This window comes from Serinus canaria, chromosome 1 (genome assembly GCF_022539315.1).
Source record: "Serinus canaria isolate serCan28SL12 chromosome 1, serCan2020, whole genome shotgun sequence".
NCBI lineage: Eukaryota > Metazoa > Chordata > Aves > Passeriformes > Fringillidae > Serinus > Serinus canaria.
In genome coordinates this window covers 54,872,371-54,887,031 of record NC_066313.1, presented here as the reverse complement: position 1 = coordinate 54,887,031, position 14,661 = coordinate 54,872,371, and the positions used below count along the sequence as shown (strand labels likewise).

General features: G+C 37.7%; 1 protein-coding gene across 3 annotated transcripts in view; it reads right to left on the bottom strand.

Annotated features, from left to right (window-relative positions):
• The window catches only part of ENOX1 (ecto-NOX disulfide-thiol exchanger 1), a 356,835-nt gene that overhangs the window by 64,662 nt on the left and 277,512 nt on the right, over positions 1–14,661 (bottom strand). For all 3 annotated transcript variants that reach the window (XM_030234651.2, XM_018908677.2, XM_030234653.2), the window contains one exon: positions 2,472–2,578. In XM_030234651.2, the coding sequence (XP_030090511.1) occupies positions 2,472–2,578 (107 nt within the window). The remainder of the gene's footprint in view (positions 1–2,471; positions 2,579–14,661) is intronic.

The window sequence follows — 14,661 nt, the reverse complement described above, 5'->3', positions numbered from 1 at the left end:
TAATCCTGTCAGGTGTAACATGGGGATGCTGCACTGTGATTAGTGTAGGCTTTGTCCACCCGCAGACAGCTAATTTTTCTGCCAACAAAGAGCTTAATTCCCAAAGAGGTGGTTTGAAATCTTTGAAACAAGGGAGAATCGTGTGGAAGGAGGAGACAGCATTGAGGAGCCAGACAACAGCTCTGTGCAATTAACAATAATCTGTCAGAGAGGGGCTGCTTGAAAGAAGGGGAAGGCGTTTCTCTTCAGCTGTACTCTTGGTTCATCGGCTGATCTCAAATATTCTGAAAAATGTATCTGTGCTCATTAATCCCAGGAAAGGCAAGGAACCTAATTACTGAGTGTTTTACAGGGAAATAATTTCAAATTAAAAAAAAAAAAATTATTAAAAGGCTGAATTGTCAACCAGTGTCAAATGAAATCAGAAACATCTCTGGAAGAAACTGGCAGGCCATTTCTGAATTCCTTAGTGGAAAAGGCCCCCTGCACATTTTCCTGGGGAGGGATACTGCATGTATGAGCAGACATGTCTTACATTTACTCCCTCATTAGTGGACAAATGTTCTTGATGCATCAGTGTCTACATCAGCAAAGTCAATGATTTTCTTTAGAGAATGTCTATGTATATGAGTCTTTTCTTTGCCATGGGTTTCTAGCAAATTTTTTCTAAATTCAGGAAAAAACTGGAAGGTGATCAAGTAATTAAGCAAATCAGCAGATAATAAACTGGAAGGTGATCAAGTAATTAAGCAAATCAGCAGATAATATCATGGTTAGAAGTTACAATTTAAATAAAATATACTATTTAGTTTATTTCCATCACATTTCATATCTGAAAAAACAGGCATTTCCAAAATATATTGATTTAGCTAGATGCTTTACATTATTTTGTATTGTTTTAGCTGTTGTCCGCTTAAAATCAAAAGGCAGTAATTTTTGAAAAAAAAATGAGTAGAGAATTAGCATTTCTGGAAAGTCCAACTCTTACACATTTCAGTTTATTAAATATTTAGAAACCAGCAAATGAATAACACATCACATACCTTTAGAGAAAGTTAGTTTAAGAAGGGATGATCTTAATACAATTAAAATAATCTACTAGTAAATAATATTTTTATATTTCTCTAAAATATAAGACAAAGATCCATCCCCAACTTCCCCACTTTTGATTGAACAAAGACATTATCCACTATGTATATGAAATATTTGTGAAAAAAATGCAAAATACAGTTCGTACCAATAAATTATGCTAACATTTTATTTTAAGTGTCCCATTATTGAAGTAGTTTTGTATTCACCATAATAGCACTGATAATAAAGTATTCATTTGGTATTCATGTAGATGTTACATTTAGTGCCATTGGTATTCAACTGTAATTTAGCATTAGTTAATGGACACTTAAAATGTTATCCAAATGATTTATATCACAGTACTTCAGTGTTTCTCAAACTAAGTGTACAACACTTATTTTACAAGTGTACTACAAAATAATTAAATAAGTGCACCTTACCTTCTAAAGTTTTTATTCTGAGACAGAGAAAAATCATTTAGAGGACTGTGATAGTAACAATCAACACACTGTACCACATGGCAGTAAACCAAGTCTATGCAAATTGCTCGTATTAAAATTTAAAAAAAAGGAAGAAGAAAGAAAGAAAGAAAACAAAGACAGCGGTACTTACTTTTTAAAATACAGGCTCATAGCGTATATACTGAATTAAAATTGAAAGCTGGATGACCAAAACACAAGATGAGGTCTAGCACTTCCTTTGCTGCCACTCACAGCAAGGGGAGTTAGAATCCCATTTCCTCTGCTCATGCTTATGACAGTCACACATGCATGGTCCCACACTGCTGACTTTGTGTGGTTGTATGATTACATTTATACTGGTTTCTTTGCAAGCATAATACTTAGAATCAACACAAGAGATATATCTATTTTTTTAAAGATAAACATAGAACAAATGGGAAGGAATAGGTCAGAGTTACAGACTTAATATTCTTAAGTCATTATTTAGGAAGGAAATTTTTTATTTTATTTTCACTCAAAGTCATCTTATAATGACCATAAGATGGCACAGTGAAAAAAAAATCTTTGCCACAGAATTCTTCTTTTAAAAACAGATCACGACGACTCCTAAATTCCTTATTTGAAAATATTGTTCTTAATTTCACTATGTCAGTTCATTATTTTAGATAGTAAACATAATCTTCTAATGATTTCCCAAATTTTGCATGAAAAATAAAAACACACTGCTCCCTGTCTTCATGTTATTTAATGGCTATTACCATAATGAGAGCAATGGGAGCAATTCATACTGTAGACGAGACTGCAAATGGCCAGTTGATTAACAGCTAAAATGGTAGCTGTAAATATTGCCAAATACACTATGTCCAGCTACAATCACACTCGTTCTGTGTCAATCCAGCTGTGAGATGATGGATAGAAAGTAAAAATAAAATCACCAACCTCAGAATGCTTTCGCCAAATGTCTATGTTCTTTCGCTGGGCTTTCGAGAAATGGTCCCAAGCTTTTTGTCTGGTAGAAGCGTTGAAAACGGCGACAATCTGCTCAACTTTGGTGAACAAGGAAGTCAAACAAGACAAGCAATTTATGTTGTGATCACTATAGAGAAGCAAAGCAAAGACACTAGGAGTCTATGGATGATGTCATTACTGAAACAACATCATCAATATCCATCCAATGACGTGTCTTTTGTACTTACATTGTATCAATGTTGGAGATGTCTCCCTTCAAGTCTGTCTCCATAACTTTAGTCTACACAACTCTTAACTATGCACCAAGAACCAGGCATGCAGCTGCTTCCCCGTGGTGTCTGCTACCACTCCCTGGGCTGGCACACACAGAATGTGTGGCAATAGGTGTGTGACCACAGAAATGACCCTCGAGACAGCCACCTGACACGTGTTTTCCTGCGGCAGCGGCATACAGACGAGCGGGCTGCACAGACAGAAGCGTGGAGGGCAGGCAGGCTCTGCTTTTAGGGTGACTATCTGATTGAGAGTGGGAACTTGTCAGGAGGTGGGAAGGGCTGAACCTCCCACCTGGAGGGGGCTAAACCTTCTACATGCAGGTGCATCAACCCTGCACTCTGTGGCTGCAGCTGCTGCTTCTCCTCCACTCAGTATCAAAGGGCTCACCTGCGGTAGATCAGCGCTGTCTCCATGGACTATGTATTGTTACTTACATGAACAGACACAGTTTTTTAATACAAGGTGAAGAACAGATGTGAAATGGGCTTCCCTCATTCAACTCTAATGAATTTGTTCTAAAGTCAAATGTCAATATTTCAATCAGTTTTCTAGGATAATTAAGATCCTCAAGTTTTTAGCTATTTGCTCATCTCAGTTGAGAAAGCCTTTCTCTCAACACTCTTTTCTTTCTCTTCACTTCAGTTACAAATAAAATTGTCCTTTCACAACAGTGACCTGCCTAAAAATGATTTGGCCGAGATGTAAGTTGCCTTGATCCCAGCACAATTAACTGAAGAAAATACCAATAAATCCAGATTTTTTACAAACAGCCTCGGCTGTGCTCATGAAAGAGCCGCTGTGCCAGCCTATGAAGTCAAACTGAAAAATGCTTCACCTCTTTGACAAGGTTCTTTGCAATCTATCTTTTTAGATACCTGTGTGGAAACAATGTCCTTTCTTTATCAAGTTGCAACTTGCAGCACTTACTCCACTCACTGAAAAGTGGTGGTGGGAGTGCTGTAACACCCTCTGCCCTGGTCCCTTATCTTGCTGATTTGGAGCTTCTTTCATTCTTCCCTTAAGTCAGAGATGTAGAGAATCTTATCATACATAGCAACCTATCCTTCCTAAAATGGTGAGCTCACCTACTGAAGCAGTATCTTTCACCTCTAGAACAAAAAGTTAATCTCTCTCATTTGAGCACATTTCTTCTATTCTCTGTTTTTTAACCACTTTTGAAAGCTGCTTTCAGATTCCAGAAAATTACAACATTTTGCATGAAAGTTTTTCTTTCAGGGATGATTAATTACCTTCTAAAGTCATAGAAAATAATTGTAGTTCATTTTCTTTTAAAATGAGTATGTATAGGTAGTTTACGATAAGGAAAGTCTTTCAGACCTACAGTGATGATCTTATCCATTTGTAATCCATTCAACTTTTAAAGGTAGGTGTGATAATTTCAGCCCATTAGAACTTGCTTAAACTAAAGAGTGGATATATCAAGGAAGTAATGCTGTGTATATTTTTTCAATTAATTTGAAAAGAATGAAAATGGTAAAGCACTCTATTATTATGTGTATAGAAATTGAGGCTAGAATTTAATTACTGTCATTCTGTTGATGACCCAGGTGCTCAGAAAATTTTGCTTAATTAACAATCTGTTTTCAGTTTGCAAGTGGAAATTCACGTAGAAAAGATTCACAAAGATATGAGGAAGAGCTGGTTTGCCATTTTCCACTAATAAGTATTAATAAGATCATCTGAATTTTGAAAAACATTTGAACTTTAAAGTGTTTAATTTCCATTATGTGAACAGGTGCTAAGATTTATCAAAAGTCATTATCTGATCATTTCAGAAACTTTCTTCAATGGAAACACATGCTAGGAAGATGCCATAGCTTCTTCTTGTATAACTGCAGTAGAAAAAGTGAATACTAAAAGGATTTTCTTCACTTACCTAACTTATTGAAATTAAAAAAGTGAAAAGAGGTAGGATAGTATGAATACAACATGCTAAAAATCAAGGCATTTAAAGAAACTTTATGAAACAGGTAGCAAGGGATAATAAAAAGGAAGATGCAGAGGAGAATACTAAATTAGTATGTATCAAGGACCAACATACTAGTGCTCTATTCAAACAAAGTGTCAATGTACGTACAGCAATCTCAATATTCACAGCGATCTAAGCTATGAAGCTTTGCAAATTCCACCATGAAAGGTCTCCAAGAATTACACTAGAGCTAAACAGCAGCTGAGGCCATGGTTTGACAGTACAGGGAAGTGCCTCCACATCTTTTTGTCCTGCACCAAAATCCTGCATTTACGTGCTATGAAATGGAAATTCAATGTAAACTTGCTCTGTCATGTTTGTTCTTGTTGCACCAAGACCCATTTGTTTTCCCATAGGTACCCTGGAAGCCTAAAGTTGGCATAATGCTTGTGGCTCTGTGAAACTGGAAGACAAGACATGATGTACCCACTCCCAATCAGGATCAAATTTGTATGGGTAAGATAACCAGAAGCACACAGCCCATAGGGATGGCAGATTCACCCCTAAAGAGAAGCCAGGAAAGGTTAATATTAGCTGAGAAACTCCCCAGCTAACTCATTTTTTGTCTGTGTCTGGGTAAAATTTGTCCAAAAAGAGGCCGCAGATTTTGGGCTGATATCTTCATAATCTGAGTCTCACTGCTGACCATGGTTTTCAGATTATTTCTGATCTCTAGGAAGAAATTTACAAAACTATATAACAGGTCATATCTATCTCTCCAAGGCACCTTGAACTCCAGAATGCACTGTAGTGTCAACTGTGACTGGTAAAGTAGAATTATTAAGTAACATGAAATATTCATTTTCAAACATCTGTTAGTGAGTTCTATGCTATATCAAATTTTCATTGACCATATGCAAAGCTATTTCCTTACTAAATTAGGACTTAAAAAAACCACATTGTTCTGGAAGGGTCCATAATATCATGTTTTCCCCATCAATATAGCTTACAGGATGTAAGTAATTGAATCTTTCCTAATGACTTATTTTGTGGCTGCTAATTCTTTGGACAAAGGATTATTATCTAATTGTTTTTCTGCTGTGTTATAAATAGCTAAAAAGACCCAAATAACTAAGCCTAGAGTGATATGCAAGTGCAATGAATTTATTAGAGGTGCCAGCTCATAGTAAGTATATTAATAGGAAGTTTGGGATTTGGTTTCTGCTGCCATAAACAATGCTACTTGGAAAAAGTATTTCTATCAAGTATAAATGTAAAATAAACCAGAAAAACCAGGAAAAACAGCAAAAATACCTTAAACAATGCCTGCAGAAGTTGCATAGAAGATTGTATGAAATGGAAAACTAGAATATCTCCAGGGCAAGAAAATATTTGATACAGGATATTTGAAAATTGTACTACCAAAGAAAAACAGAACTAAATGAGAACCAAAGTGTAGCCTCATCTGCAGATTAAGAGGTGGAGAGAATACTTTTACCCTGCATTACCTTTATCAAGCAGTCTATTTTAAATACATGATTGAGTGAGGGCTGAAATTTATCTCTGGGTTCAGGAGTTAGGAAGTACTCAATTTTTCCTTTGCTTATTACATTATAAGCTGCCATGCATATTATTTTATACTATATATTATGATATACATAATTTATAATAGAAAAAGAAACAAAATAGAAACAAAAAAAGTGTTAGAATAAAAACAAAAGTCTTGGATGGCAGATAAAATAATCAGGTTTCATGTAGAATTTTACTCCAAATTCCACCAATTAAGGACACAGGATGAAAAGGGCTTTGCACTAAATTACTGCAAGTGTCAGAGTAGAATATATGGCAATTTAGCACAGAAAAATTCTGTGAGAGTGTGACAGTTGACATGAAGGGTAAAAGAAAAATTCAACCCATAAAATTACAGTGTAAAGGAAACTGTAACAGTAAGTGTATAACACGCTTTTCAAATATAGAGTCTCAGCAGAGGGAGGATATAGAGTTGGCGTGGTTTGGGTCAGAAGCCCTGTTGCTGAATTCTGACTAAGCTGCAGTCTGCCAATCGATTTGGCTCCAAGCCCAGCAAACCCAGGAATTACAGTAGTCAAGGCTAGATGCTGTAGTGAATGAATTAGAGTCTTCAGGTCAGTTTTGGATAGGGAAGAGAACATTTTTTGGCAACAGTCCTGAGAGGCATTTGGTAATGAGCTGAACAGAACTCAGCATTAAGTCCAAGGCTAAAACTGTGCATAGGTAAATGACATGTGACATTGGTAAGAGAAATGGTAGACAGATTGCAGAGTAATGAAACATGTATTATTTTAATTAATTTGAGCCAAACACTCATTCTTTTGGTTATGGTACTGCTTACTTTCAAAAAACAATTTGCCTTTCTCACTTTTGGAGCTGAAAACCTTCAGCCTCTCCTGTTATTCAATTCACGTGCACGGAGAAACAGATGTGATTGCCTTTGACTAGCAGAGGAAAAACATAAGAGTTGGAAATATCACCCTGGGGAAGACTGCAGATAATGCAAGGGATGGGTCCTAAAGTAAAGCATACTACATCTGGATACATAAGCAAAGGCCATTATAGATTTGTATAATGAAGATACAGGTTTTGACAGCTGTGCAAAATATCTCATCTGCCACTCTGCATTGTTTTTGGTTGTGTTGGGGTTTTGTGTTTGGCTGTGTTTTTTAAAAAAACTTTTTAAAATTCACAATTATCTGCAACTCCATCAGGGAAATTTGGCCTGTGTGCTGTCCAGATGCCTGAAAGTTCCTTAAAACACAGTGTTAAGACATAGCATGATAAAGGAGAAAGCCATAGGACTTCACTATTATATCCCCAAATTCCACCTTTCTGGACAGACCAAGAGAATCTGCAGTGATTTATCTCCCAAATCATTTTGCTGCCTGGGCGGTCAGCTTGCAAGGATGCCATTTCTCATCCTGCCCTTCTACCAATAACTACATGTGTCCTAGCAATAAAAACCAACCAGGGACCATTCTTGTTCCCTGAAACCAACGGGCACAACATGCTGAGTGTCTCTGCAGCAACAGCGCTTCTCTCTTCCCAAAAAAATGCTTTTCTGGGAAACTATTTGGCCTGCATCAAACTCCAAACTGTATCACATTTTGTGGGAAAACACTGGCTGACCCAGAGCAACAACTTTCTAACAGCTGAACAGTATGGGCCAGCCTGCCCTAGCTCAGCTTAATTTAATCCTGCAGACAGAGTCAGGGGGGTCATCCTTTACTAGCAGTCTCACCTCTTCTGCTCTCATCCTGGTACAGAGGTCTCAGCAGTGCAGACAGCAATTACAAGACTCACCAGAGGAAGAAGGATGTTTTCCTCCTACCCTGTCTCACCTACCTGAATACTAGAAAGAATGTCCTCTCTCTAAATTACTTCTACATTTCCCTATGACTAGGGGTACAGCATTTGAGACCAGCAGGGTGTATGTCTGGGCTCATGCTTGGTCCCTCTTCCCATTCCATCTGACTCAGATTGGCCCTAGTCAATCTGCTTGTGTGGGTTATTAAGAGGCTGAGTGAATGTCAGTGGTCTATACCTGGGTGATGCAGGAAGAAATACTTCTTTCTAACACAATAAGGAGATCCTTCCACATAGACAAATTTTTAAAAAAGTATTTATACCACAACATATAACCTCTGGTCTTGTAAGAATATCAAACCCCTGTGTCAGCAGCCATTGTTTTCCTTTCTCCTTCTTTTAGCTAAGGAACTAAGTGGGGAACAGTGAAAGAGGGAGCAGAGCAGTATGGGGATACTAAAAGTGCCCAGTTTACAGGATTCTTACTGAAACCTGTGCAGTAATCTGTCTGAGGTATGTATATCAACAATTGATAGTTCTAGAAATAGAACGCTCCCTGTTAAACTTTGAAATAAAGAAAAAAGTACAATTTAATTAAAGAGAGCCCAGTTTGCCCTGCAAGGTATTGCTAGAAAATCTTTCTACAATTTAAGCTTTGAAAATCTTTTAGGTTATGAAACTGGGGTTTAATTTACAAGAGAGAAACTGACAGCTTGGTGTAACTGCAAGAGCTGGCTCCATGCCATGTGATAAATCACTCGGACTCAACAAGACCACTTCACCTTCATGTCATTTCTCAACAAACAGGAGCCTGACATCAGACCAGCACAACACAGGAGGGCAAGAACAAATGTACAGTACCTGCTCTTTCAATGCCACCATCTTACATTGTAGAATGTACTTAATGGACCTTTTGTTGACAACCAGGAAAAAAACCTAGAAAACCTCACCTGCCCCCCACCAACTCAAAGGAAGGTGAAGTGAATGCTGCTTTCTTTGTCAGCTTGACAAGATTATAAACTACTCCCAAAGTATGGCAGTTAATTAGCTATTCCTTCTTTTACTTATTGTTAGGCACAGCTTTCTTTTCAGTTCTCAGATTTAAAAAAAGCAAAAGTGGGAACCACCATTTTTGGTAAATTGGTCCGAATAGAGGACTCCCGGGGAACTCTGCAATGTAGGAACATCATAAATCACATTAAGCCATCACACATCCCATTAAGTGAAGTAATAATTATGCAGGAATCTTGCAGATTGAAATATTCCTAGGAGATCAGGAGGGCTATATTTTTGGGGGTCATAATATGATTTCTTTTGCTGAAGAAAAAGGAGAGAGATGTGGATGAGGAAGTTTCAACAGCCATAGACTCTACCGGCAATCAAAACAAAAAATTGTCTCACATACTTCAGGTGTGAAATTTACTTCTCCATCTGTTGCCATACCTTATGTTCTCTTGCCTGCCTTGACTTCTTCCTTCTGTATTATTGTTCCTTCTGTGTATGTCCATCTTTTCCTCCCACATAGTCTATCCCTTTCCAAAACTCTTTTCTTGCCCCATAACATCTCTGTCATCATCACAAACTACCAATTATGACAAATTCAGTGATTTGACACGAAGCATGACTAGCACACACTGAAGGGAGCAAGTATTTCAATCACTCCTAGTTGCATAGGATTATTCATATTTATAAGGTTTATTCAATCGTTTGTAAGCGGTCTGAACAGCTTTAGATGTGCAGACCACATGGTATGCAGAGGCAACTCATCCTTTTGGGTGAAACTACCTTTCCTTCCTTGCCTAATGACTCTTCCCTCATCCTTTATTTCCATAGAACATTTTCAGCTCAGTTCTGTGATGCATCCGGCCCTTACCCCATCTCTACTCAGCAAGGCAAGTCAAAACCAAGCACAGATTTCCACGTGATTAAAGCACATGCTTCTTTGCCTTGAACCTTGTGTCATTATCTAGGAGAAATGCAGATTCCAGGCAAGTGGCACGAGTTGTCAAAATAGACTGAAATCTCTTGGAAGGCAGTGCTTTTATTTTTCTGCAAAATACCATGCATATTTAATGGACTACATTAAAAAAAAAAAAACCCACACACTCTCTTAAAAAATAACAGAAGAGCTTCTGTTGAACTTCTGTCCATGCTTAAATCGATAACAAGATTTGTATTGACTTTAGGTGGAGTGAAAGCTACAGACAATGGAAGGAATGCAGAAATTCAAAGAAAATGAAACACAGAAGAATAAGCTATGTGAAATACTACAAATTGCAGCCACGAAGGCTTATACTGCCAAAAGAAAGAGAGGAACTGCAAGAATGCAAGGTAAAATACAAATGGAGTCTTTCATCTCTATTCTCTGCCACTGCCACAGCATCCTGTATAGAAATGCTTTTAGGAACATGTGTATATGACATAGAAAATCTCATAGATAGAAGGACAACTGAAAAAAGAATAAAGAGATCCAGCTGAGCTTTACTGGACAAATTATCAGTATAGAAACAAGCCAAGAGCACGCTGACTAAATAAGCTAACAAAAGGAACTGAATGGATTGCAGAGGTTATTTTGTACTTAATTTTTTTTTCTTTTTTAGAAATGCATCAAGGTAGAAAGTAATAGTGGCAACTAATGACATGGATGATTAATGTTTGTATTATAGTGGCATTCTATGACACCAGCTGAGAACTGGGCTGCACTGTAAAAACACATTATATGACTCAATCTCTTTCACAAAGAGCTTAATGATGACCTAAAAATTGCACATAAAGTAAGCTTATATTTTTGAATTAGTCAGTGGCAAATGAAAGAAAGACTGTAAGACTGGACAATTAAAGAGCAGGAAAATCCTTTTAAAAGTTGTTATTAATGTGGAGCAATTGAAAGACTGCTCTGGAAAGCATGATTGTATATTAAAAGTCTGACTGCTATGCATTTAACCAGCATGCTTTTAATTTCTCTAATGAAACTGGCTTCATTTTTGGCACTATGAGAATACTAAAAAGTGGAAGGATTTTTGGGAAAAAGTACTGAAGTATGGAATTTAAAGGAATGATTTAGAATGATAAAGAATTTAATGATGATTTTAGCAATCATCATTATAGCAATGTAAGCAAGAGAGCAACTTCTGAAGTGAACCTGTAAAGAGAAAAACAAAACTGATGCCAATATTTTTTTTAAGAGAGCTCAGAAAGGATTTTTGTCATTTTTCTTACTTTTTGAACATTAAAAAAATATGCAGATTCTATCAGTGAAGGCATTGATAAAGTTTAATCTGTTAGAACAGATTAAATCATATCCAGGGAGATCGGAGAATGAAAATGAAGAAACATGAAAGGAGGAGATTTTTATTCAGTCTTTTGAGAATGCTTTTCCCTTCAGAACTATTTAAATACAAGTTGGTTTTTGTTTGTATTGGGGTGTAATTCATGTCATATACCTACCAGCTATTTGATAAAGATATTTAATGTAATCTAATATACCACTGGAGTCCTTTAGTAGAAAGCAAAGGAAAGGAAAACTCAGGGTGACAATTGTGAGAGTACAAAAAAGGGGTACATGACACACAGCCTTCTCCCCAAACCTTTGATTTTTGCTAAATGGACAAAGAATCAACCCTTTGATTCTTCCTAAATGTCTGACTGAATCAACTCAAAGTTGAATCCATCTTCACTTCCTGTTGCACAACTAAGGGCTGAAGATAGTTAGCAACAGGCAAAGCACCAACTGCTTAATCTCATAATCCATAGAATCATAGAATGGTTTGGCTTGGAATCAGTCTTAAAGATCATCTGGTTTCAACCTCCTGCCATGTGCAGGGACACTTTCCACTAAACCAGGTTGCTCAAAGCTTCATCCAACCTGGCCTCGAACACTGCCAGGAGTGGGACATCCACAGCTTCTCTGGGCCTCCTGTGCCAGTGTCTCACCACTCTCACACTATGTTTCTTCCTAATACCTAGTCCAAACTGGTCCCCTTTCAGTTCAAAGACAGTCCCCCTTGTTTATGTTCATGGACATCAGGAAGAATTTTTTCATTGAAAGTGTGGTTTCAGTTAATTCATTGGAACAGGCTGCCCAGGGTGAAAGTACCATCCCTGGAAGTGTTTAAGAAATCACTGGACATGGCACTTGGGGCTATGGTTTAGTAGGCATGGTGGTGTCTATTCAAAGGCTGGACTGAAATGATCTTGGAGGTCTTTTCCAACCTTACTGATTCTATGATTCCATGTGAAGTAATCTAGCCAGGGGGCTCTATGACAAAAAACACTCCCACTCTTCCCCCAAAGGCATCCAAGAGACTGATTCATAGACTCTGATGGGGACCTGGTTTCAGAGTCCACTAAGTCCATAAGTTCTTTAGTAAAATGGACAAAAATGACCAAAGGATGGAGTGTCATAATCTGCTCAGTAACCAGCCATGGGGGACTTCATTACACCGTGTGTATAACCTATGAACTTGTATACTGGGGCACTTCCACCACCTTCTGTGTCTTACTCTTTAGATATCAAAATGATTTTTGAATCTGAAAATATTATTCTCCTCTAGGTACCTTTTTCAGTGTTGTCAAGGGAGACTGCATTAAATAGTCTGAAAACTCAGTAAGAGGTAGGAAAAGTTTGCAGCACATGGAGAAGACAGTCAGAGGAGGAAATTGCGGCTTTGGTGCAGTCTGAAAAACACCAACAGCCCAACAGGGATATCTCCAGGGCCTCCATTTTTCTTAAACACGAGAATCAACATCTGTAAACCTTATGCTGAACAGGTGGTTTGGGAGGGAAACGAAACGGAGATGAATGGAAAGTCAAGGGGCAGTGTCACATGTATCTAAGCTGTGGAAGTAAATAAATGTCAAACCACAAAGAGAGACCTATCCAAAATCCTTGAAAGCAATCTATATTTTGAGCACAAATTCAAATCTAAAAAAAAAATCAAGTAATTTTATTAAAAGAAGGAAGTGGACATTTTTCTCCTTTTATCCTTTAAATAACTGAAGAAGCACCATACCAAGGCTAAGAGCCCCTGTAGCACTTAAATCAGGTGCAATAAATTAGTGGTGTGACAACAGTAAATACACTTTATTTCCCAGATTATCCTGGCACAAGTACCTTGATGAGGTAATTAATTCACGTGCTGAGCAATTGACCCAAATTTTTAGGGGTAATCTGCTCAGTAATCTCCTAAATACCTCCAGGCACAAATTTGTAGCAGGGATTTCAACGCCTGTACTTCTTTATTAGTTAGGCCATAAGATGAAATGTTCTGGTCACAGTAATCCTCATTAATAAGAAAGTATTTTCTACTGAGACTCACCAAGACTGTGTGTTTGTATGTGTGTGAGTGTGTGTGTTCCAGGTGAGTGCACTTGAAACCAATTTTATTTCTTTTTCACCCTCCATAACATTCATTTGCTGGCATTTTTATCTAACTCCAAGTTCTCCCCTTATGCTACACCTGTCTGCATCAATGCTGCACACAGGAAGTGGGATTAATCTCCTCTGAACACGGCATATGAAAAGTGGGGCATCTGGTTCAGAGCTAGGCCCCCTGTGAATCCTCTATGGGCAGCAGAGAAAAAAGGGTATATCCAAGGGATGATTCATGTCATTGGAAGAGCACCATGAGGTCAGTTTGATGACTCATTCTGTGGAGATTCTTATTTTTCTCTTCTGACTGCAAAGAAAGCCCAGAATGGCCAGCTCCAAGTTGACATCTGACCTAGTTCATGAGAGAGGACTGCCACATGATATTTTTAAAATACTGTAATATTTATGTCAAATGGCCACACAGCTGCAGCATTACATTAGACTTTTGGATCCTTACTGCAGAAAAGCAGAAGTGGGGTTCTGTCAGTCTGCAGAATTTAACAGGCCACACCCCCTTATTTTGGACATCTTGTATTTTCAAATTCTTCTTCATAAAGCAACTGACTTATTGTAACCAATTATGCAGGACTGTGGAACAGCAATGGAGAAAGATGCACAAAAAGCATTCCTCAGATCAATTCAAATTTCCTTGAAAATGGAAGCTCATTTCAGAATCTCCATGCTTAGCAATCTTAGGTGTACACATGTGTAAAGGAAAAACATTAACCATCTGTTCGCAGCAAGTTTGCAAGGAATTTTAATAAGACATTAATGCTAATAATGATCAATGTTCATGATGTTTATAAAATAAACAATGGGGAACATATGGAAAGCTTGTAAAACTTGTTCTTATAAAATCCACAGGGTAACACCTTTCCCTGAGGATGCTTTTTGCTGACCTTGTCCTCCTAGGCCAGATCTGTCAGAAACTTTCTTCTTCCAGACTCTGCTGTTACTGTGGCACTAAGAAAGTCACATTTTGAAGCCAAAGCTATTTCTGTTTTTGTAAGTTCAGCATTCAGCACATTACAGGAGCAAAACAGATAGCCAAAACTGCATATTTCCACCTGAAACTACAGGGATCTCTATTTCCAAGTGACAGATGTTCTACAACAGTTGGTGACAAATGGGCTAATTTAGACTGATTTAACTAAAGTTCAGCCTGCTGACAATGGGGGACTTTTTTTAATGCAGCTGAAGAAGGCATTTCTGAATGCTAGAGCTGGCTGTCGCACACAAAACTA